This window comes from Orcinus orca, chromosome 6 (assembly GCF_937001465.1).
Source record: "Orcinus orca chromosome 6, mOrcOrc1.1, whole genome shotgun sequence".
Taxonomy (NCBI): domain Eukaryota; kingdom Metazoa; phylum Chordata; class Mammalia; order Artiodactyla; family Delphinidae; genus Orcinus; species Orcinus orca.
Genome location: NC_064564.1, coordinates 77302748 through 77326574, shown reverse-complemented (window position 1 = coordinate 77326574; position 23827 = coordinate 77302748). Strand labels below are relative to the sequence as shown.

General features: G+C 37.9%; 1 protein-coding gene across 6 annotated transcripts in view; it reads right to left on the bottom strand.

The window, feature by feature from the left end:
* GCNT1 (glucosaminyl (N-acetyl) transferase 1) overlaps nt 1-23827 on the bottom strand; it is a 202272-nt gene that overhangs the window by 135626 nt on the left and 42819 nt on the right. The window contains exons 3-5 of one of the 6 annotated variants that reach the window (XM_033440252.2): nt 19450-19543; nt 10366-10502; nt 7296-9298 (exon numbers count right to left, since the gene is read on the bottom strand). The exons of 4 other annotated variants lie outside the window; for them this stretch is intronic. In XM_033440252.2, the coding sequence (XP_033296143.1) occupies nt 7869-9298; nt 10366-10393 (1458 nt within the window). In that variant the 5' untranslated portion in view covers nt 10394-10502; nt 19450-19543 and the 3' untranslated portion in view covers nt 7296-7868. Of the gene's footprint in view, nt 1-7295; nt 9299-10365; nt 10503-19449; nt 19544-23827 lie in introns of those variants that run through there. One more of the 6 variants, XM_004276375.4, reaches the window with a different exon arrangement.

The following is a 23827-nucleotide window of genomic DNA, read 5'->3' as shown; positions in this document are numbered from 1 at the left end:
AGGTTGGCACTTGTCATATATTTTATGCCCAAACATTTCCCTGTCAAACCTCCTATGCTTTCAAGTATTTTAAGACTGATGTTGAAACTATTCCCCTTTGTGGCTTCCAGACTCCTCTCTCCTGCACTTAAGACTATTATGGCTAAGGATTTCTGGCCATCTCTCCTTTTCAGCGGCCCTCATCAAATTGATGTTCACCACACTTCCAGGTTTTTATCTCCTCTCCCTCCACACACTCTTTTGGGGAAGATTTCAGCAAGACGCAAGGGTTCGTTCTTTTTGTTTCCACCCTTTTTATTTCTCAATACATTTGCTTATTTTTAAAAAAGGGCTACACTCAGAGCAGAGCAGGGTCTGGGGCAAGAGATGGGATGGTTGAAATGGTAGAAAGGAGGTGAACAGATGAGAAGAAAACTTGTCTTTTATTTAATATGTGCCATTTGTTACAGATTCATGTACTTCTTTGCCCCCTTTGTAAATTGGGCCAATAGTAGCCTCTGCTCCTAAGGTTGTTGTGAAGTGAGAGGTGATAAGTGCAAAGTGCTTAGAACATGCAGAAAGGAAACACTCAACAAATATTAGCTGTTGTCATTATTCCCTCAATGAGCTTTAAGGAACATATTTGGAGGGGCATTTTTCTTTGGAAAGAGAGGTAGGGAAAGCTTCCCGGAGAGAAAACATGTCTCCTTTGAATTAAGTTAAACGAAGGAACTCTGATTGGGCCAGGAATAGTTTACTAATAAGTCTGACAAAGAAAGTAAATTATAAATATCCTGTAAGTAATGTTTAAGCTAATGATTAGCTCTATAGAAGTAAATCCTTCCCAAAACAAAAAATATTTTATTTATTTATTTTTTAAAGAAAGCATTGGTTTCACAACTTCCCTGGTGGCGCAGTGGTTAAGACTCCGCAGTCCAATGCAGGGGGGTGCCTGGGTTCAATCTCTGGTCAGGGAACTAGATCCCACATGCGTGCCACAACTAAGAGGTCACATGCCTCAACTAAGACACGGCGCAACCAAATAAATAAATAGATATTTTTAAAAAAGAAAGCATCGGTTTCTGTTTCTTAGCTCATCTTGAAGGTAGTGAAGCCTTCACATGGAATGCATAAAACTCTTGAGTTAAACAAGATCCTCCTCCTGCACCAGTATTGCTCATCCAAGTGACTCCGCGCCACCCATCTGAATAGCTTCCTGTCCTCTTGCTGAAGAACATCTGTTTTGTACTGGCACGCAGCTGAAAGAACCAGACCATCCTCACCTAGTTAGCAATTAACACTTATCTGGGATCAGAAAATGAAGTTCCATCTGTAGATTCTAAGGAGCTACAAGGCAAATAGCTGTCGACCTGAGCACCCTAGGATCTTGAAGCCGGGTTGACAGTGACCTTTAGGATTGGTTCAGTGATTCTTCTGGCTAGTGCTGCAAAAAGTTCTCTCCAGCCACGGTATACAACTAGAGTATCTTAGAGGGTTACCCAGAGTATAAGGCCTCGGGACACACTGCAAAGCACCAAAGCTTAAATCTAAAAACATTTCTGTGGGTAAAAGAGGAGTGCTCCAGGAAAACAGGGCTCCTTCCCGCTACAACCCACCAAGTGAAGACTAGGGGTAAGGAGTCTCAGTAATACTCCCTAAGGCAAACCATATGTGGAAAATGCTCCAAATAAATATTTGGCAAGCAGCATTTTTTTTTTTTTTTTTTTTTTTTTTTGCGGTACGTGGGCCTCTCACCGTTGTGGCCTCTCCCGTTGCGGAGCACAGGCTCCGGATGCGCAGGCTCAGCGGCCACAGCTCACGGGCCCAGCCGCTCTGCGGCATGTGGGATCCTCCCAGACCAGGGCACGAACCCGTGTCCGCTGCATCGGCAGGCGGACTCCCAACCACTGCGCCACCAGGGAAGCCTGCAAGCAGCAATGTTATAGAGCTGGAAGGAATAGTTCTCAAAATACCAAGATGTGATATTTCAGGGAAATTCTGAATGCTCCTTTCTGTTCAGTAGCATTTTTTTAAACATAATTGAGAGCACATTATATATTCTGTTCCAGTCTGTTTACTTCATTTAACCTACAGTGATTTTCCATGGCATTAGGCATACTATAGGAATATTCTATAATACCCCATCATATATTTTTTAAAGTACATAATTATTCCTCTATTACTGGAGATTTATGTATTTTTACATTTCACCACAAATAAGCTGACAAACACCGGGTTTAAATGTGGATTCAAATCTCTGGTTATTACCCTAGGATATTTTCCAAGAAGTGAATTATTGATCAAAGAATTTGAGTGTTTTTAAAGACTCTACCCGATAGGTTTTAACACTCCTCCCTGCAGTATGAGCATGCATTCCTCAACAGTCACGTTTTAAAAAAATAAAAATAAATAAATAAAACACCCTAATTTGGTGTGTAAAAATTTTAATTTGGATTCTTTTTATTGAATTCAATTTTTCATATTAGCCATTTGTATTCTCCTTATTTCACTTTCTGTGAATTATTACATCTTTTGTTCATTTTACTCTCGGCATCTTAATGCTTTTAAAAAATATATTAGTATAAGGGGGTTGAGAGGTAATAGAGAGTAACCACTAGAGAGTACAGAGTTTCTTTTGGGAGTGATGGAAATCTTCTAAAACTGACTGTGATGTTATACTAAAAACCACTGAATTGTACATTTTAGATGGGTGAATTGTATGGTATATGAATTATATCTCAAAAAGCTGTTTTTAAAAAAATAACTTCCTTTTTTCCCTCTTTCAAAATCTGTTGGCAAATTTTCCAATTCTGATTGCCTTTTGCTTTCTCATATTCAGGAAATACACACTTTTAGTTAAATCTATTATCTGTTCCTTAATGAATCCTCCCATTGCTTTTATTTAGAAAATTCCATCCCATGCAAAGATAGTCACTGACATGTTCTTTCAGTTTATTTTCATTCTTACTCCATTTGGATTTTGCTGCACATTACAAAGCGATAATTTAATGTTCTCCAAACAGGTACTTACTGGAACTTTTACCAACCCCCTTCCTGACTATGTTCTGATAGTTGCTTTGCAATGTTTTATATATACTAGCGTCTATTTCTGGGCTATTACTGTTATCACTCTGAGAGTTCAAATATAAACTTACAGTACTCTTAACATTTTTTTACCTTTAAAGTATGGCTTCATGGGCTTCCCTGGTGGCGCAGTGGTTGAGAGTCCGCCTGCCAATGCAGAGGACACGGGTTCGTTCCCAGGTCCAGGAGGATCCCACATGCCGCGGAGCAGCTGGGCCTGTGAGCCATGGCCGCTGAGCCTGCGTGTCTGGAGCCTGTGCTCCGCAACGGGAGAGGCCACAACAGTGAGAGGCCCGCGTACCGCAAAAAAAAAATATATATATATATATGGCTTCGTATGTAGTATTATATGACTTCATTAATCTCTTTCAAAGCATTCTTCGCTATTCTTGCACATTTTTTCTTTCAGATGAAATTTAGAATAATTTTATCGACCCTTTGAGATTATGACTGGGCTTATATTTGACTGATGGATTGATCTGGGAAGAAGGGAGATATTTAAAATATTTATCAGATAGGAGCACAATGTTTTGTTTTGAATCTATAGAAGTATTTTATTCATACAGGTCCCATACATATCTTAAGTTTGTCTACACATTTTACAGAGCTTATTGCCGTGATGAAAGGTAACCTATCCCCATTATATCTTAAAACAATTTTTTTGTTTGAATATGGAAAACTAATTTTTGGATGAGTGGCAGTATCTGCTAAAGTCTTATTAATTTCAAGACAAGATTCCTGGGCTTTCAACTTGGACAATTCCATCATCTGCACTAATGAAAAGTCTTTCCTTTCCCAATAGTTACAACTCAGTTCTAGTTCGGGTTTTATGACACTGAAAAATAGTAAATCAATATTCTGATGACAAGCCCTGAAAACTTTAAGCACATATTAAAAATTAAAGCCTTGACAAGGCGGCTTATAAAGGATACATAAAGCTCTCAAGCTTTTGAGAAAGACCTGAGGTTAATCAATTTTGCCACTTTGTAGAGTCTGTTTCATCGAAAATGCAGCTAAAGAACATGCAGAGGGGTTTACTAGACCAGCTGAGGAGACAGCTGGAGCAGACACTCAATGCTCTGGGGAGGGAGCTTCCCTTTTCCCTCAGGTGTGCCCTCCACATTCATACCACAAGTCATGGATCCTGTATTTGTGGACATTGCTCTTCTGCAGACATAAGCTGAAGCCAGTAATGCCCAGAAAGCAATACTAACTAGCTATTAAGTTGCATTCTTCTAAAGTCCCCGGTCTAGCTCTTTGTGCATAACCCGTGTTACACTTTCTGCCATTGCCAAACCCTCTCTCTCAGACATTTCTGCCTAAAGAATTAACCTTTATGTTTTGAATCACTACTCACACAAAACACCTGTTGGTTACAAACTATCAAATCCAAATACTAAATTTAATATTGGGGTGCTGGTAGCTAACAAAATAACTTGTGGAGACAAGGCATTGGTTTCTGAATAGCTGATTTTAATGGTCATATGACTAGTTCCAAACGCATCCAGTCATGCCCGTATTCAAAAGAGTAAACCTTAAGGTAACCACACTTGCCATGAAAGTGTTGCATTTACTTATTCATGTTCATCATAATGAGAAATGATTTTTATTTTTCTAAACCAACTGAAAAAGTCCAGGCCAACTGACTCTACAGATGAAATGAAGTAAAACATGGCTTCCTCCTCCCCCAAATGACTGCACAAGAAAATCCACTTCTGTTCTTTAAGTGAATTGTGCTTGACGAATGACACAAATACATGTTTAGAGACAACAGTGTTTCACATTTTCAAGGCTGTTTACCATGGTCTGGGAAGAGCCTAGGTAATTGCCTATAAAGAAAGAACCATTTTTGTTAACTCTTGTCCTTATTAAGTAATATGTGAATCTTGATCAGTACTTCATTAACTAGAACGCTTCCATTAAAAAATTGCAGTTTATGTATATTTAAGGATTTATTTAGGAATACAATTTCTAATAATTCCCTATAAAAGACCTTAAATGACAGTAAAAAGAAATTAGTATTTAATAACTGACATACAGGAAGCAATTTAAATAATTTATCTTTCCCAAAGAACTTACAACATTTTTGCTCCTCCTGAATGTAGTAAGGGTTTCCTTTTGAAACCATCTTCTTGATTCTTCCAATTCCTTGTTCCACTACCATGAATTTCATTTGTTTTAAGTTAGGTTGGATAGTATAAAATTGAGTCCTAATGGCTATATTAATCCCTGTAAAGCTATTAGCAATAGGGTAATAGACACATTTCAGCAAGAGCCACTCTAGAGAGATGACGTACCACAGCTATATAAAAGATGGTGGGGGGCTTCCCTGGTGGCGCAGTGCTTGAGAGTCCGCCTGCCGATGCAGGGGACACGGGGTCGTGCTCCGGTCCGGGAAGATCCCACATGCCGCGGAGCGGCTGGGCCCGTGAGCCATGGCCGCTGAGCCTGCGCGTCCGGAGCCTGGGCTCCGCAACGGGAGAGGCCACAACAGTGAGAGGCCCGCGTACCGCAAAAAAAAAAAAAGATGGTGGGTCCACAGTTTTAGTGTGGGGCTTGTGGAAATGGATTCTCAAGTCATATTTTTACATATATGGTGGAGAAAAAAAACCCCTCAAAGCTGCCAATTTAAATGTCAATAAGATTCAGTCACGCTACAGTAAGAGCACTGCGATGATATTTGTAATTTTTTTTAATTTTCAATTTTGCCAAATTCAAAAATCCATAAAACTGAGCAAATGAGCATGATGCTAACAACCAGTGACTCCAGGTGAAAGTTCTATAATGTTCACTGTACTATTACTTTTAACTTTCCTGTAAATTTGCAAATATTCAAAATAAAAAAATGACAAATGTCTATAGTATTCAAGATACAATGAATGAAGTTAAAGAAACACAAGACATAGACAAAAAGTATGTCACTGAAAATCACTGGTTTTAGAGTAAAAAAAAAAAAAAAAGGCCCAACTTACAGGTAAAATCTTTCTTCTAAAAGAGAGCATGGGAGGGACATGTGACGTGCATTCAAAGAACAAATTGGTTTAGAAGCCAATAGAGACAGAACACCATGCATATAATGTCCTCACCGACATCACCTCTTGAATTTTCAAAGTGGGTATGTTTTTCTTGATTCAACATTGGCTGCCCTGTCAAATCATGCAAACCATAGCAATCCACTGACATGCACATTTACAAATGATTAAGTTTCCAAAAGTGTGAAACTTTCATTCAGGAGAGTCAGTATAACGAACCACTCTGTAAAATAAAAACGTTTCCTAACTCCGAGGAATAAAATGTTTTATCAGTTGAATGCCTGAAAACTGTCTGATATTATGTATTTCCCATATACTATTTAAGTTGTCTAAGTTTTAAAGTACATGGATTTGATTCTTGTTTGAAGTCTCAGCTAAATGATAAAGCTTCTCATTTCCTATTAGATCGATGGCTGAATGGTATCAGCTTAGCAAAAGAGCAAGTTGGTTTTTTTTTTTTAATCTTCATTTACTTTGAGATTTGAGACAGCACAATAGCAACCGCAAATCGGTCTTTTAGTGAAAAATAGAGTAAAAACCATATGCTGAGAATAATATCAATACTGAGACAATCCGCCCCAAACCTAATGTTCCCTTTAGGATACCCAGGCCTTCAAGCATGCCAGGTGGTACAACAGCACACCTTTCCCCTCCTCATAGGTTCCGAGAGAGAAGGGAACTTAAAATGCAAGAGCTAACGAATAATGAACGGGCAGGTAACATGAAGAAGCAAGACGACGGGAAGCCAGTTCCTTTCAAAAGGCGACAGAGGTGACAGTCAGATGCAAGAGCCTGGAGGATGGACACAAGCAGACCCAAAGAGCAACAGGCTTATTTCTGGAGATAGTACCGACTGCTGCATCATAGGCCTCAGAGATTGTCTACATATGACTCCTCCTCCCCTCTGCCATACTTACACTTCACCCTTTCTGTCTTAGCTCTCCACACCAATGACTGCCAATCGGATCACAAAGGAGAACTGAGGCTGTAATATGGGACACTAGGAATATGGGGCACTATGAAAACAAGTTTATGTACAGCTTGATAGCAGGGTCTAGGGAGACTGGAGGAGGAGAAGCAAGACATATTTGAAAAAAATTGAGTATTACTCTGTAGACACTATAATAATCAAAGCTACCTTAACTTTGTAAATAACATAAGATGATTCATAGAATCAACTATAAGGTCTTTTTTTTGGCAGGGGGGGGGTTAAAAACATATGTACATTGTTAAAAGCATAAATGGGAAATATTCACATTCAGTCAAGCCCGTTTTTGCAAGTTCCCTGAGATGGCATATAGAGATACACAACACAATGCAATGTTACAGCAGAAAGTCAATCATTTACAAAGATCATTTAGAATAAAGTCAAATTTCTCTTTCAACAAATGTGGTCTACAAGATAAATTACATCCTGATTGTTGGCTGTTGCTATAAATCTATTCAAATCAGGAAAAACCATCATACTTAAAGCTCTCCAAGCAATTTTGGCACAGGTCAAACCTTCGGGTTTTGTTCAGTCCCTGAGTTCTTTTAACAGGATAACTTCCGTTCAACCTCTTCCCCAGCCACCCGGCCCACTCCCCCGCACAACGCCCTGCAACCTGCCCTACACTCTCACTAACTCTAAGTCAAGCCCGAAGGCTACAACCTCTCTAACCGACCTGCTCTGCAGAAACCATAGAGCTTCTCTGGCTTGAAGAGTTATAGGTGGAAGAATCAAATGGGGTACATCTCATGCCTCCTAATTATTTCTAAAACTGCCTCCAAGGGTCAGTGTTTTAATGTCTCCAGGGCCTTATGCCTCAGATGCTCATCCAAACACTGGATGGCAAAGAGGTCGATGTCCGTGTCGAACTTGTTGGCGAACAAGTGGTGCACGCGCAGCATCCAGTTCAAGTCACCCGCTCCGAAAACGCACACGGAGCGCACGTGGACGCCGCTGCACGGCGGGTAGGGGGCGCCCTTGGAAATGTCACCTTCAAAGTACTGCCACTTGACAAACCTGGCAATTGCTTGCATGTCGGACATATCGTACTTATGGCTTAAGGACAGTGACCCTGGGACTTCGGGGATCCTCTGAATAGTGGCCCAGAGATACTCGTCCGGGCTGTATGTGTCTTTTGCCCACTCCATAAACTTTTGTATTTTTTCATTCTCGAGCACATACTCCACATACCTCCTACTGACCACAAAATAGGCACTGCCTGAAAACAGAGGTGTTTCAAGAGGAGGATGTATTTTGTCGGTCCCCATGTTTGTCAACTTTCCATTCACGACTGCATAATGCTTTTTCCACCTTTCTTTTTTATTGGATGGCATTCTCTCCGTTTCTAGGTTATTCTCGCCCATTAACGACTTGAGCTTCCTGACAATTTCCAGGTTGGTTTTAATAGGAAAATCCATACCGCAGAGATTTATCAAGTACTTCCAGTCTGCGTTCATTCGGTAGAGGTCCTGCATGCAGTTGAGGTCAGCCTGAACCCGGCTCCAAGATGCATACACAACGCTCTCCAGCTGACTGGCCACAAAGACATTACTGAAACAGGATGCAATGCCAATCACCGCGGCCAAAAAGGATTCCTCTGATTTTGAATCCACGTGAATGCAATAGAAATTCTGAGGCATATAAATGGCCCTCAGGAGCCTGTCAAGCATTTCAATTTTGTGATGAACCACTACAGAATATGCTATTGGAAACTCTGCCTCTTCCTTACTAAGGGGTTCTACAATATATTTGCGCTTCTTGATGAAAGAAGCACAATCACTGGTCATGTTTATGTAGTCATAGTTTGTCCATCGAGGGCGATTTCTAAATTTCACTGTTAGAATCTCAAGCTTTACCTTTTGGATTTCATCTACGTCACCCTGCAGAACTTTGGTACAATTAATATTACTACTAGGATTCTCTTCAAGCAGCTCCAAATGTCCAACATTTACAAATTCAGGCTTTTGATGAATTCTTAAAACAGAGAAGGTGACCAGGGAAAAAACAAGAAGGAAGAAGTAGTATTTAGTGGGATAAGAAAAAAGTTTCCTCCTCCGCAACTTCCTCAGCATTTCAACAACAATTGGGGACTTGTCTTTATTAAGGACAGTCTTCCAGGCTTCAAGCAGTAATGATTTCCCCTCTGTGGTGGCCTGGAGATTTGTCAGTTTGCATTTATCAGAAATGCAAAGGCATCTTGAAATGGAGGGCAGCACTAAAAGAAAAATAGAAAGGATACATACATATATATATATATATATATATTAAAAAAATACAGTGTTTCATGACATCTTCTCAGGTTCAAAAACTGTTCTCTTTGCTATGAGGTCAGATGTTTAAGACAAAAACAAAGTGGGTCAATCAGAGGAAAGGAAGTAGTGTTATAGGATACCCATCATCTCCGGCATCAATGCCAGATTGTCTTTTCAAAAAAGCTGAGTACAAGGATATGCTAGAATATCCTACAATCAACATTTTACCTCTCAGGTATATTGAGGTGCAAAACACAGTTGAAGACCTAGGCTATAGTTATTGAATTCTCCATAGTTGGTGAGTTTTTGATCCTGTGCCAGTGCTAATTAGCACCCCTTGCCTTGAAATCATTCCTAATCTGGGTTCCTCCTGACACATCCATTAATGTCCATCAGTTGGTGTCAGCAGCCCCAAGTATTTGAAGAGATCAGATCCACTCTGCTCTTTACCAGCTTAGGAGTGGGAGTACACTGAAGGAGACATTCAGAAATGGCTGTGGCTTCTAAGAATCTTTGAAGGAAAAGCGGGTCAACTGGATTTTCAAACTGGAACAGAAAGGCTCAGGTGAAACCAGGTCAGATTTGGAACTGTTTTGGGTTGACCTCACTTTGTTCAGTTCCATACCAGGCACCACAGGAAGAGAAGACATACATAATCCAAAATAGAGAAACAGCCTAGCTGAAAAACAACACTTGTATGCAAATTGTAACTTATGAAAGACCCTTTGTCTATATTCAAAAAAACCCACTTTTATTATGTAAAATGTTTACAAATATACAGATATTGTTTTGTTTTCAAAAGTCAATTTTATTACTCGGCAATTGGTTCTAACAAAGAAAGGCAAAACTATCAATTGTCTCAAAACCAGATTTATAGAGATCTGAAAAGTTTTTAACACCAGAATTAGCACTAGAACTTTTAAATATTTAATTAGGAAACAAATTGTGAATATTAATAATACAAATCAAAATAAATAACTGACCATCATTTGTACAGAGTAATGTTACAAAAAGTAGTTAGACTTTTTACCATTTAAATCAAGAAAAGTCGGGATCATTTAGTGCTCTGATTCCAGGTAACATCCTCTGCCCATGTAGAGTGCTTCTTATGCAGTCAGGTTTCTTAAATGTACCAGGCATCCAGCAATGCTGTTATGTCCCATGAGTCTTTTTTAAACAAAACACGTGAAACAAAAAGAAAAATTTGTGAAGGGATATATATGCCCACGTAAGTATACACACACACTCAGAAAGCATACTGGTAAACTAATTCGACATATTCACTTTTTTCTTCAAAATGATGGCTAGTCATATCCATTTTTTTCTTCAAAATGATGGCTCGTTGATTTCTCTTTTAAAACCTTCTCTCCAGTCTTTTTTTTATTTTTTTTTTTAGGCTATGTTTGTGGACTGCTAAAGGTTTGAAGACATCCCACAATTTAGGTTGAACTTTTTCAGAGAAAACTCTAGGAGCATTTCCCAACATGTGTGCCAAGGAACAGCTTAATGGTCCTATATGATTGGAAAATCCAACATATCCTATGCGGCTGTGAGGATTCCCAATGCTCACTGGCCCATTAAAGACAATCCTGCAATTGAATTAGCTGCTTATCTCATCTTCCTCCAACTATGTTGTCTACCACCCCACTCCAAACCTCTACTGGAAAGCAAACATTGGAAGATTCTGCTAAAATACTTATACATCTGAACTATTAACCCATCAGATCCCTAAACAAAGTTATACCCTTAAGCAATCTCTGCTTAAGGCATTTAAGAAAATCTCTGACTAATCATTATTAGTCAGCTTCTAAGCTAACTGAACAGAGACTTAAGTTGCCTCATGCAATAAAGAACACAGATTTACAAAATTAACCCAAGAAGGTCCATAACAACAATAAACCCTGGGCTGGGCAGGAGCAGAGGTCTGATTTCTAAAGTTGATGCATTATAAAATGTCCACTTTCAACAACAACAAAAAATTACAGGGCACGTAGAGAAACACAAGTCTGGCCCATACACAGAAAAAGGGGCTTCAATAAAAACTGTCCCGGAGGAAACCCAAGCACTGGACTTAACTACACAAAGACTTTCAGTCAGTTATTATAAGTATGTTCAAAGAACTAAAGAACTAAATCAAACCATGAGAAAGATATTTAACCAAATTGAGAATTTCAATAAAGAAATAGAAATTATAAAAAAGAACCAACAGAATTGATTGTATTGAAAGTACAATAACTGAATTGAAAAACTGACTGAGGGGCTCAACAGCAGGTATGCACTGACAGTAGAAGGAATCAATGGAACTGAGGAAAGGTCAAGAGAGAGTATCCAGTCTGAGGTACAAAAGGAAAAGAGAATTAAGAAAGATGACAGAGGCTCAGAGACCTGTGAGAAACCATTAAGCACATCAACAAATGCGTAACAGGAGTGTCAGAAAAAAAGTGGAGGAAAGGGTGGGAGAGAAGGGTGAAAGAGGGGGCTGCAGTCACAAGTATGGGGGAGGGGGTGAAGAAAAAAATTGAATAATGGCTGAAAACTTCCCAAATTTGACTTTATTTTGTTTACTGAAGTACAGTTGACTTACAATATTAGTTTCAGGTGTACAACATAGTGATTCAATACTTTATATATTATACTCCATTTAAAGTAATTGCCAAATAATGGCTTTATTTCCCTGTGCTGTACAATATATCTTTGTTGCTTATTTTATATATAATAGTTTGTGTCTCTTAATCCCATACACCTATTTTGCTCCTCCTCCCCTGCCCTCTCCCAACTGGTAATCACTAGTTTGTTCTCTGTATCTGTGAGGCTTGTTATATATATTCATTTGTTTTATTTTTTAGATTCCACATATAACTAATAACAGAGTATTGTCTTTCTCTGTATGACTCATTTCATTAAGCATAGTACTCTCTAGGTCCATCCACACTGTTGCAAATGGCAGGATTTCATTTTTTACGGCTGAGTAATATTCCAGTGACGGGCAATTTAGTTTGTGTCCATATCTTGGCTATTGTAAATAACATTACTATGAACACTGGGGTACATGTATCTTTTCAAATTAGCGTTTTCATTTTCTTCTTATATCCAGCAGTAGAACTGCTGAATCATATGGTAGTTCTATTTTTAGTTTTTTGAGGAAGCTCCATACTGTTTTCCATAGTGGCTGCACCAATTTACATTCCCACCAATAGTGTACTAGGGTTCCCTCTTCTCCACATCCTCATCAACATTTGTTATTTGTAGACTTTTGATGACAGCCATCTGACAGGTGTGAGATGACATCTCATTGTGGTTTTGATTTGCATTTCCCTGATGATTAGAGACGAACATTTTTTTCATATGGCTGTTGGCCATCTGTATATCTACTTTGGAAAAATGTCTAATCATGTCTTGTGCCCATTTTTTGATTGGGTTGTTTTTATATTGAGTTGTATGAGCTGTTTACATATTTTAGATAATAACCCCTTATTAGTCATATCATCTGCAAATATTTTCTCCCATTCAGTAGGTTGTCTTTTTGTCTTGTCCAGTGGTTTCCTCTGCTGTGCAAAGAGCTTTTAAGTTTAAAATTAGGCCCCATTGTTTATTTTTGCTTTTATTTCTTTTGCCTTAGGAGACAGTTCCCAAAAACTGTTGCTACAATTTACGTCAAAGAGCATTCTGCCCATGTTCTCTTCTAGGAGTTTTATGGTTTCAGGTCTTATATTTAGGTCTTTAATCTATTTTGAGTTTGTTTTTCTATATGGTGTGAAGAAATGTTCTTCTAATCTTGTTCTTCTACATATAGCTATCCAGTTTTCCCAACAACACTTATTGAAGAGACTCTTTTCTCCACTGTAAATTCTTGCCTCCTTTGTCACAGGCTAATTAACCATAAGTGTGTAGGTTTATTTCCAGGCTCTCTATTCTGTTCCATTGATCTATGTGTCTGTTTTTGTGCCTGTACCACACTGTTTTGAATGCTGTAGCTTTATAGTATGTTCTGAAGTCACGAAGGTGATATCTCTAGAAAAAATTTGAATAATGGCTGAAACGTCCCAAATTTGACTTTAAAAAATTAATCTGAATATCCAAGAGACTCATTGAGCTCCAAGTACGCAAAATGGGATGACTTTGGCAGACACTTTGGCAGTTTCTTACAAAGCTAAATATAGGCTAATCATTCAACCCAGTAATCACACTCTTAGCTATTTACCCAAACTGAACATGTATGTACACACAAAAACAAGCATATGAATGTTTACAGCAGCTTTATTCATAATTGCCAAAAACTGGAAGCAATCAAGATGTCTTTCAATAGGTGAATGAATAAACAATTTGTGGTACATCTATAAAATGGAATATTATTCAGTGAATTTTCAAAAAATCAGCTACCAATCTATTAAAAGACATGGAGGAAGCTTAAACGCATACTGCAAAGTGACATAAGCCAATGTGAAAAGGCTATTGTATGAGTCCAAAGGCTACTGTATGAGTCCAAAGATATGATAGTCTGGAAAAGGCAAAACTATAAGGACAATAAAAGTTCAGCATTTACTAGGGATTTGAAGGAAAGAAGGAACAGATGAATAGGTACAGAACAGGGCATTTTTAGGGTGATGAAACTATTCTATAGGATACTGTTACAGTGGTTAAAGGATACTATGCATTTGTCCAAACCCAAAGAATTGTACAACACAAAGACTGACCCCTCTTAATTATAATTAATAATGTATCAATATTGTTTCATCACTTGTAACAAATGTACCACACTTGTGCAAGACACTAATAGGGAAAACAATGTGAGCAGGTTTATGAGAACTCTGTACTCTCTGTGTAATTTTTCTGTAAACTTAAAACTGCTCTAAAAAATAATCTATTAAAATTGAAAAAAAAATTAATCTGTACATTCAAGAAGCTCAGTGACTTCCAAGGATGATAAACTCAAATAAATTCACATCTATATACTTCTTAAACTGTTGAAAGACAACTTGAAAATAACAAGAGAAAAGTGATTATACAAGGGGTCCTCAAAATTAAAAGCTTCAAATCAGAAACAATGGAGACCAGAAGGTAATGAATAACATATTCAATGGACAGAAATAAAAAAGATTCAACCAGGAATTCTATAATCAGCAAAATAGTTTTTCAAAAACAATGAGAAATTAAGACATTTCTGGATAAATGAAAACTAAGAGAATTCATCACTAGCAGACCTGCCCAAAAGAAATACTAAATAGAGTCCTTCAGAATGAAAAGAAAGGATACTAGACAGTAACTCAAATCCACATGAAGAAGTAGAAAGCATCTATAAAAGTATATACACAGGAAATGTAATTTTCTATGAACAGTTTTCCCATCTGATTTAAAAGATAACTACATAAAGTAGTAATTATAACACTGTATTGATAGGATTATAATGTATAAAGATGTGATTTATATAGTAATAATAGTATAAAGGAGGAAAGGGGAACAGAGCTATATCAAAGTTTTTGAATGCTATTGAAATTAAGTTGGTATTAATCTAAAGTAGAATGTTTTAAGTTAAGAAGGTTCATTTTTTTGTAATTCCAAGGGCAATCACTTTAAAAAAGCTCAAAAACATACAGTAAAGGAAACATCAAGGGAATTAAAATAGTACACAGGAAAATATCTAATACATAAGGATACAGCAATTGAGAAAGAGAGGAACAAAAAAGACGTAAGACACACAAATAACAAAATAGCAAATGTAAATCCTACCTTATCTGTAATTATAATAAATATAAATGGACTAAAACCTCCAATCAAAAGGCAGAGATTGGCAAAATAGATTTTTTCTAAAAATAATCCAACTATATGATGTCTACAAGAGACATGGTTTAGATTGAGAGACACAACTAGGTTTAAATAAAAGAATGTAAACAGATACACTACACAAATAAATACAAAAAAAAAGAGCTAGAGTAATCATACTAATCGGATGAAACAGACTTAAAGACAAAAATTATTAGACAAAGAAGAACATTTTATAATTATAAAATGAATAAAAAGGAGAAGGTCAACAAGGAAACAGAAGACTTGACCAACATTATAGACCAACTAGACCTAACAGACATCTATAGAACAGCTTCACCGAACAGCAAAACACACATCCTCCTCAAGGACACATGGAACATTCTCCAAGATGGGCCATATGCTAGACTATCAAACAAACCTTATTAAATTTAAAAAGACTGAAATGATGGAACATATGTCCTTCACTACAAAAGAATGAAATTAGAAGTCAACAACAGAAGAAAATTTGAGAAATTCACAAATATGTGAAAATTAAACTATACATTCCTAAATAACCAACGGGTCAAAGAAGAAATCACTAGGCAAATCAGAAACTACTGATATAAATGACATGAAAACAAAAACAAAAAAACTTACAGGATGCAGCAAAAGCAGTGTTCAAGAGGAATGTATATCTATAAACACCTATATTTTTAAAATATCAACCTTACATACCAACCTTACATAAATAGAAAGGACTATAAGGGAATACTATGAAAAGTCATCATCCAATAAAATTAGATAATCTGGATAAATGGCCAAATTCTTAAACAGAGAAACACAAACTACAGAAAGTGATTCAAGAGGAAATAGAAAATCTGAACAGAGCTGTAATGACAATTACCAAAAACCCTCCCACAAAAAAAAGCCCAGGCCCAGATGACTTCACTGGTGAATTTTACAACATTTAAAGAAGAATTAAATAAAAATCCTTCCAAAACTTTTATTAAAAAAATGGAATAGGAGTGAACATTTCCCAACTCACTCTATGATGCCAGTAATCGATTACCCTGATAACAAAAGCAGATGATGACATCACAAGAAAACTATAGATCAATATCACTTAGAGACACAAAAATTCCCAACACAATACCAGTAAACCAAATCCAGCAACATACAAAGGATTATATGCCAGGACCACATGGGTTTTAATCCAGGAATGTAAAATTGGTTTAACATGGAAAAGTCAATGTAACACACCCTATTAATAGAATAAATGACAATTACTCCATAATCAGAATAGACACAGAAAAAAGCATTTGACAGAATCAACACCATTTCATGATAGAAACAGTAAAATAAACTAGGAATAAAAAGGAATTTCCTCAACCTGATAAGCCATCTATGAAAAATGGACAGCTAACAGCACATCTTAATGGTAAACGACTAGAGTCTCCCCCGCTAAGATCAGGAACAAGAAAAGGATGTCCACTCTTGTTACTTTATTACATTTTACTGGAGGATCTAGGAAAAGCAATTAGGGAAGAAAAAGAAATAAAAGCCATCAAGTTTAAAATGAAAGAATTAACACTATCTCTATTTGTAAGTGACATAATCTTGTTTATAGAAAACCCTAAGAAAAACACACACAAAAATTAGAATGAATTTAACAAGTTTGCAAGATTCAAGATCATTATACAAAAATGCAGTTGTATTTCCAGATATTAGCAATAAAGAATCCAAAAATAAAAAGAAAGTAATTCAATTTATAATAACATCCAAAAGAATAAAATAGCTGAAAGAAACAATTCAACAGAAGTATAAGACTTGACTGTTGAAAACATTTCGTTGAAAAAATTTAAGACAATAGAAAGACATTCTACATTCATAACTTAAGACTCAATATTGTAAAGATGGCAATACACCCAATAATTAACCAGTAATTTTCCTATCAAACTTCAGTTGCCTTTTTTAGCAAAAATTGACAAGCTGATCCTAAAATTCATGTGGAAATTCAGGGGACGCAGGATAGACAAAACAGTCTTGAAAAAGATCACAGTTGGAAGACTCACATTTCCCAATTCCAAAATTTACTATTAATGCTATGGTAGGAGAAATGGTATGGTGCTGGTACAAGAAGACATACAGAACAATGGAATAGAATCCAAGAAATAAACTCTTACATTTACAGTCAACTGATTTTTGATATGGGTACCAAGAAAATTCAATGAGGAAAGAACAGTGTTTTAAGTAAATGGTGTTGGTACAACTGGATATCCGCATCCAAAAGAATGAGGTTGTGTCCCTATCGCACAGCATATACAAAATAGCATATGCCCCCAAAATGGATAAAATATCTAAATACAAGAGCTAAAACTAAAAAGAAAACAGGGGTAAATCTGCATGACCTGGAATTTGGCAATGGATTCTTAGATATGACACCAAAAGCCCAAGCAATAAAAGAAAAAAAAATTGATTAAACCATCAAAATTTAAAACTTTTGTGGTTCAAAGAACACCATCAAAAAAGTGAAAACAGGGCTTCCCTGGTGGTGCAGTGGTTGCGAGTCCGCCTGCCGATGCAGGGGACACGGGTTCATGCCCTGGTCCGGGAAGATCCCGCATGCCGCGGAGCGGATAGGCCCACGAGCCATGGCCGCTGAGCCTGCGCGTCCGGAGCCAGTGCTCCGCAATGGGAGAGGCCACAGCAGTGAGAGGCCCGCGTACCGAAAAAAAAAAAAAAAAAAGTGAAAACACAATCCACAGGATAAAAGAAAATGTTTTCAAATCATTTATTTGATAAATATCCAGAATATATAAAGAACTCTTACAACTCAACCAAAAAACAAAAGACTAGCACCTGCGGAATTTTTTTTTTGTTTCTTTTATTTATTTTTATTTTTGGCCGTGTTGGGTCTTTGTTGCTGCACACGGGCTTTTCTCTAGTTGCGGCGAGCGGGGGCTATTCTTCGTTGTGGTGCACGGGCTTCTCATTGAAGTGGCTTCTCTTGTTGCAGAGCATGGGCTGTAGGCACGTGGGCTTCAGTAGTTGTGGCCTGCGGGCTCAGTAGTTGTGGAGCACAGGCTTAGTTGCTCCGTAGCATGTGGGATCTTCCCGAACCAGGGCTCGAGCCCGTGTGCCCTGCTTTGGCAGGAGGATTCTTAACCACTGCACCACCAGGGAAGCCCATGTGGAGTTTTTTAAACAAGAAGTAGAAGAACTATCCTAAACAGATTTTTTTAAAGAATGTGAGTTCATAGTCACCCCAAAATTCATACGGAAAATACAAGTTCCTGACCAAAAACTTGGATCTCACCTCAAGAAACTGGCCAGAAACTTAGATCTCACCTCAAAAAAGCCTTGTCTTTACCATTCTCATCCACATCCTCAACATCCATCATGCTTTGAAAAATGCTTTTTAAAATGTAAAATCATGAGTCTCAGGTTTTAACACAATGGATAAGTGTCTGTAAAGTAGGTAAGCGTGTGAGAAAACAAGTCTATTTTATTAATAATGTTTCTGTGTATTTATCACCATGGAGAATAGAGAAGATACATTTCTTCCAATGATGTATCATTCAAAGTATTTAACTAGCCTAACTTCAAGATATAGAACATTCCCTTAAACAAAACTTGGCTAAGAGTTAGGAGAAGGTGAAGGGAAAATAAGATTTCATTAAGAAAGGGATTTCTATGTGGAAAAGTTTAAAGGGAGGCATAAATGTCCACATACTATATTATTTCAATGGAACTTCAGTCATCCAACATTACTTAGTTTAAGCACACACAAAGAATATTGAAAATATTAAAGAACAAATAACAGGGGACTTCCCTGGTGGCGCAGTGGTTAAAAATCCTCCTGCCAATTCAGGGGATATGGGTTCGAGCCCTGGTCCGGAAAGATCCCACATACGGCAGAGCAACTAAGCCCATGCACCACAACTACTGAGACTGTGTGTCACAATTACTGAAGCCCACGCACCTAGAGCTTGTGCTCCACAACAAGAGAAGCCACGGCAATGAGAAGCCAGCACCCCACAACAAAGAGTAGCCCCCACTCGCCGCAACTAGAGAAAGCCCGTGCCCAGCAATGAAGACCCAATGCAGCCAAAAATAAATAAATGTATAAAATAAATAAATAATAAAATTTAAAAATAAAAATGAAAAATAAATAACAAAAATATGGCAGAGGTTCATACCGCTGGGCCCAGTGTTCCTTCACCTTCAGATTTCACAAATCACATAGATTTCTTGAAGGATGTGGAGTGGGAATAGTCAATGAGGCCAATGACTGAACAATAAGAACCATTCTAAATAACCAAAGTTCATGAATTCTGAGATAGCAAGAAAAATAAAAGTCCCAGATACATACCAAGGCTTCCTCACCCAGGACCTACTACAGGACTTGGCAACTGTCATCGTGAGTGCCCTGGAAAAGGTCCTTCACTGGAACACTGATGCCTTTCCTAAAAGAGGAGACAGTCAGACTAAGTGAACCCAAGGACAATAAATATCGAGATCTCATCTCCTTCCCTATTTCCAGCTGTCAGCTGCCAGAACTTTGGGAGCCAAGACAATGCAGGAGTTTATTGTCTACGGAATCCAACCAGGACAAGTGAAAAAGACTTAATCATGCTGCTTACATTGGGAATGCCCCCCAAATGTTCAAGGAGACAGACTTGCACAGGGAAAAGAAAACTACTAATAATATCCTCAGAGAGGTAAGAAAAGTATTGTATACAATTAATCAATATGCAAGACAGACTGTATTATCTAAAAACAGGCAAAAAAATACTACCATACCATGTGCTCTTCTGAAATGTGATCTTCCCACCCTTCAATCAAGAAGTGGTCAAAACTCCCTTCCCCTTGAATTTGGACAGCCTTATGTTTACCCTGACCAGTGTGGGGTTTGGCAGAAGTGATACTACGTGACCACCAAGATTAGGTCATATAAAACCACGTAGCTTCTACCTGGTTGTCTTGGAAAATGTGCTCTCCAGAAGCTCCCCGCCAGAGGGAAAGTTCACTTCTCATGTTGCAAGAAGCCACACAGAGAGGCCACACATTGGTACCCAAGTCAACAGTCCCGGCTGAACCCAGTCTTCAATTCATCCCAGGCCAGGTGCCAGCCACGTGAGTGAAGAAGCCACAGATGACTCCAGCCCCTAGTCAGTCAAGTCTTAACTGAATTCCTGACCCACAGAATGTGTGAGCAAAAAATAAAACAGCAATGTTTTATGTTACTATGTTTGGGGTGGTTTGCCTCACAACAATGATTAGAACAAACAAGAAACCACATAAACAGAACACCTGGCAAATAAAAAGCTCTTAAAACTTAATAACATGACAGCAAAAACTGAAAAACTCAATAGAAGCATTGGAAAATAAAGTTGAGAAAAACTCTCGGGAGGTTAAGCAAATAGGCAAACTACCTGATGGAAAATTAGAGAAAAAAATATAGTACTTTAGAGAACCAGACCAGGAGATCCACCATCCGAATTGTACCTCCAAAAAGAGAAAACAGAAAAAATGGAAGTAAATAATTAAATCAATTAAATAATTCAAGACTGTATTTCAAAACAAAGGGATGGTTTCCAGACTGAAAAGTCCCTTGGAATACCAACATGATGGGTGAAAACAAACCCACACCAAGACATACGTACTAATCATGAAATGTCAGAGCACTGGTAAAAAGGTAAAAAGAGTTATGTAGGTTTCAGGGGGGGAGGGGGGCGGATGGCGTAATAATCCACATGAAAAAGATTCAGAAGCAAAATGTCTTCGTACTTCATAAAAGCCAACCAAAGAAGCCAGATGATAATGGAGCAGTGCCTCCAAAGTACTAAAAGGAACTGAATTCCAGATGAGAATTCTTAGAACCAGATGAACTACTAAGTAAATTAAGGGTAAAATAAAAACATTTTACATATTAAGAAAGGCAAGCCTTCAAAATATTTACCATTATGCATCCTTTTCCAGGAAGCTACTGGAGGATGAGCTCCATCAAAACTAAAGTATAAACCAAGAAAGAGGAAAACATCAGAATCAGAAACTGTATCACAATACCAGCAGGAAGGAAAGGAAATACCAGCAGGACAGTAAAGGAACACCCTAGGCTGTGTGTGTAATAGGCCACAGACAAATATAGAAGATGGAAGTGGGTCAGAAGGCCCTGGAAGAGATGTCTTCAAGAAGATGAAATGGATGGAATAACTGATGGGAATCAGCATATTGAAAGCCAATGTAAGCAACTGGCAGTTTGGGGTGAATCTGTAATAACTACATTGAAAAAAAGCAAATGAAGGGGGTTGAGGAAATAATTATCATTGACTCAAAAGAAATCAGAATCATGAGATGATGACAAAATCAATCACAGTGTAATCCGTGGCTTAGCTTGGAAGAGCATCAGTATTAATAACTTAAACACTGTTTTCCACGAGATTCAACAACACTGTATTAGGAGCACAGAGCAATGGCAGAGATGGGTGTTGGAACACAGGGGTTGTGCACTTTGACCAGCATCACATAACTGGCCATAGGGGGTGTTTAGAATTACATTGCTGTTCCAAGCAAAAGGCCTCTTTCTCATTTTATTCTTCCACCAAGTGCTCTTTGCATTCAACAGCTCAATGGTAAGGATCTGATCAAAAACATACAGTAGAGGTAAAGACTACAACTAATGCAGGCTTGTTTGCACAGTGATAAATAGATGAGGAGATGCACGTAAGAGAAGTCCAAAAACCATTGATCATCAGATCTAGATTTCAGCTTGGAATAAGTAAGAAACATCAGAAGACCTTACAACGTAAAAAAATAAGTGCTATAGCGGCATTTCAAAATTCAAATCTACTAGATATGACTAGCACGTGCCTCTGTATTTTATTTATTTATTTTTACATCTTTATTGGAGTGTAATTGCTTTACAATGTTGTGTTACTTTCTGCTGTATAACAAAGTGAATCAGCTATACATATACATATATCCCCATATCCCTTCCCTCTTGCGCCTCCCTCCCACCCTCCCTATCCCACCCCTCTAGGTGGTCACAAAGCACCGAGCTGATCTCCCTGTGCTATGAGGCTGCTTCCCACTAGCTATCTCTTTTACATTTGGGAGTCTATATATGTCCACGCCACTCTCTCACTTCGTCCCAGCTTAGCCTACCCCCACCCGACCCCGTGTCTTCAAGTCCATTCTCTACGTCTGCGTCTTTATTCCTGTCCTGGCCCTAGGTTCATGAGAATCATTTTTTTTTAGATTCCATATATATACATTAGCATATGGTATTTGTTTTTCTCATTCTGACTTACTTCACTCTGTATGACAGACTCTAGATCCATCCACCTCACTACAACTAACTTGATTTCGTTTCTTTTTGCCTCTGTATTTTAAAATGAACCAAGTCCAAAATGATGATATTCATCTCAATCACACACTTACTAGTTTAATTTAGAAAACTATCACCATATAAAGAAGCAAATGAAACAAAATGTTTAAAGAAATGAGCTACATGTGGCTCAGGCTATCTTCTCCTTAATTTTTTTTTTAATAATAGAAAGGCAAAGCAGGAAGAGGGAGGGAGGGGGAATAATATATATTTTATTATAAATTAATATGACATAACATATTCAGAATTTGGAAGAAAAAGGATTTACCATATTTACATGACTATTCACATACATCCGTACACACCTCTAAGGAACAATCAGGATTTCCTTGTTCAGCCTCTAATTACACCTAAGACTCCTAGACAAAGAGATAGTGTCCATCAACAGATGAATGGATGAAGATGTTGGGGATGGGGGGGGTTGGGGGGTGGGGGTGTACTACTCAGCCATAAAAACGAATGAAACCCTGCCATCAGCAACAACGTGGATGGACTTGGAGGGCATTATGCTAAGTGAAATAAGTCAAAGAAAGACAAATACTGTGTGATCCCACTTACATGTGGAATCTAAAACATACAACAGGGGGTGGGAGGAATTGGGAGATTGGAACTGACATATATACACTATTGACACTATGTATAAAATATAAATAACTAATGAGAACCTACTGATTAGCACAGGGAACTCTACTCGATGCTCTATGGTGACCTAAATGGGAAGGAAATCCAAAAATGAGGGGATATATGTATACATATAGCTGATTCACTTTGCTATACAGTAGAAACTAACACAACATTGTAAAGCAACTATACTCCAATAAAGATTAATTTAAAAAATAAACAAAAAATACAACAAACTAGTGAATATAACAAAAAAGAAACAAACTCACAGATATACACAACAAACTAGTGGTTACCAGTGGGGAGAGGGATGAGGGGAGAGGCACTGTAGGGGTAGGGATTAAGAGGTACAAACTATTATGTAAAAAGTAAGCTACAAGGATACATTGTACAACACAGGGAATATAGTCAATATTTTATAATAACTATAAATGGAGCATAACCTTTAAAAACTGTGAATCACTATATTGTATACCTGTAACTTATATCACACCACGTCAACTATACTTCAATTAAAAATTAAATTTTAAAAAGTAAAAAAGGGACTTCCCTGTTGGTGCAGTGGTTAAGAATCCGCCTGCCAATGCAAGGGACACAGGTTCAATCCCTGGTCTGGGAAGATCCCACATGCCGCAGAGCAACTAAGCCCACGCACCACAACTACTGAGCCTGAGCTCTAGAGCCCGTGAGCCACAACTACTGAAGCCCCTGTGCCCAGAGCCCGTGCTCTGCAACAAGA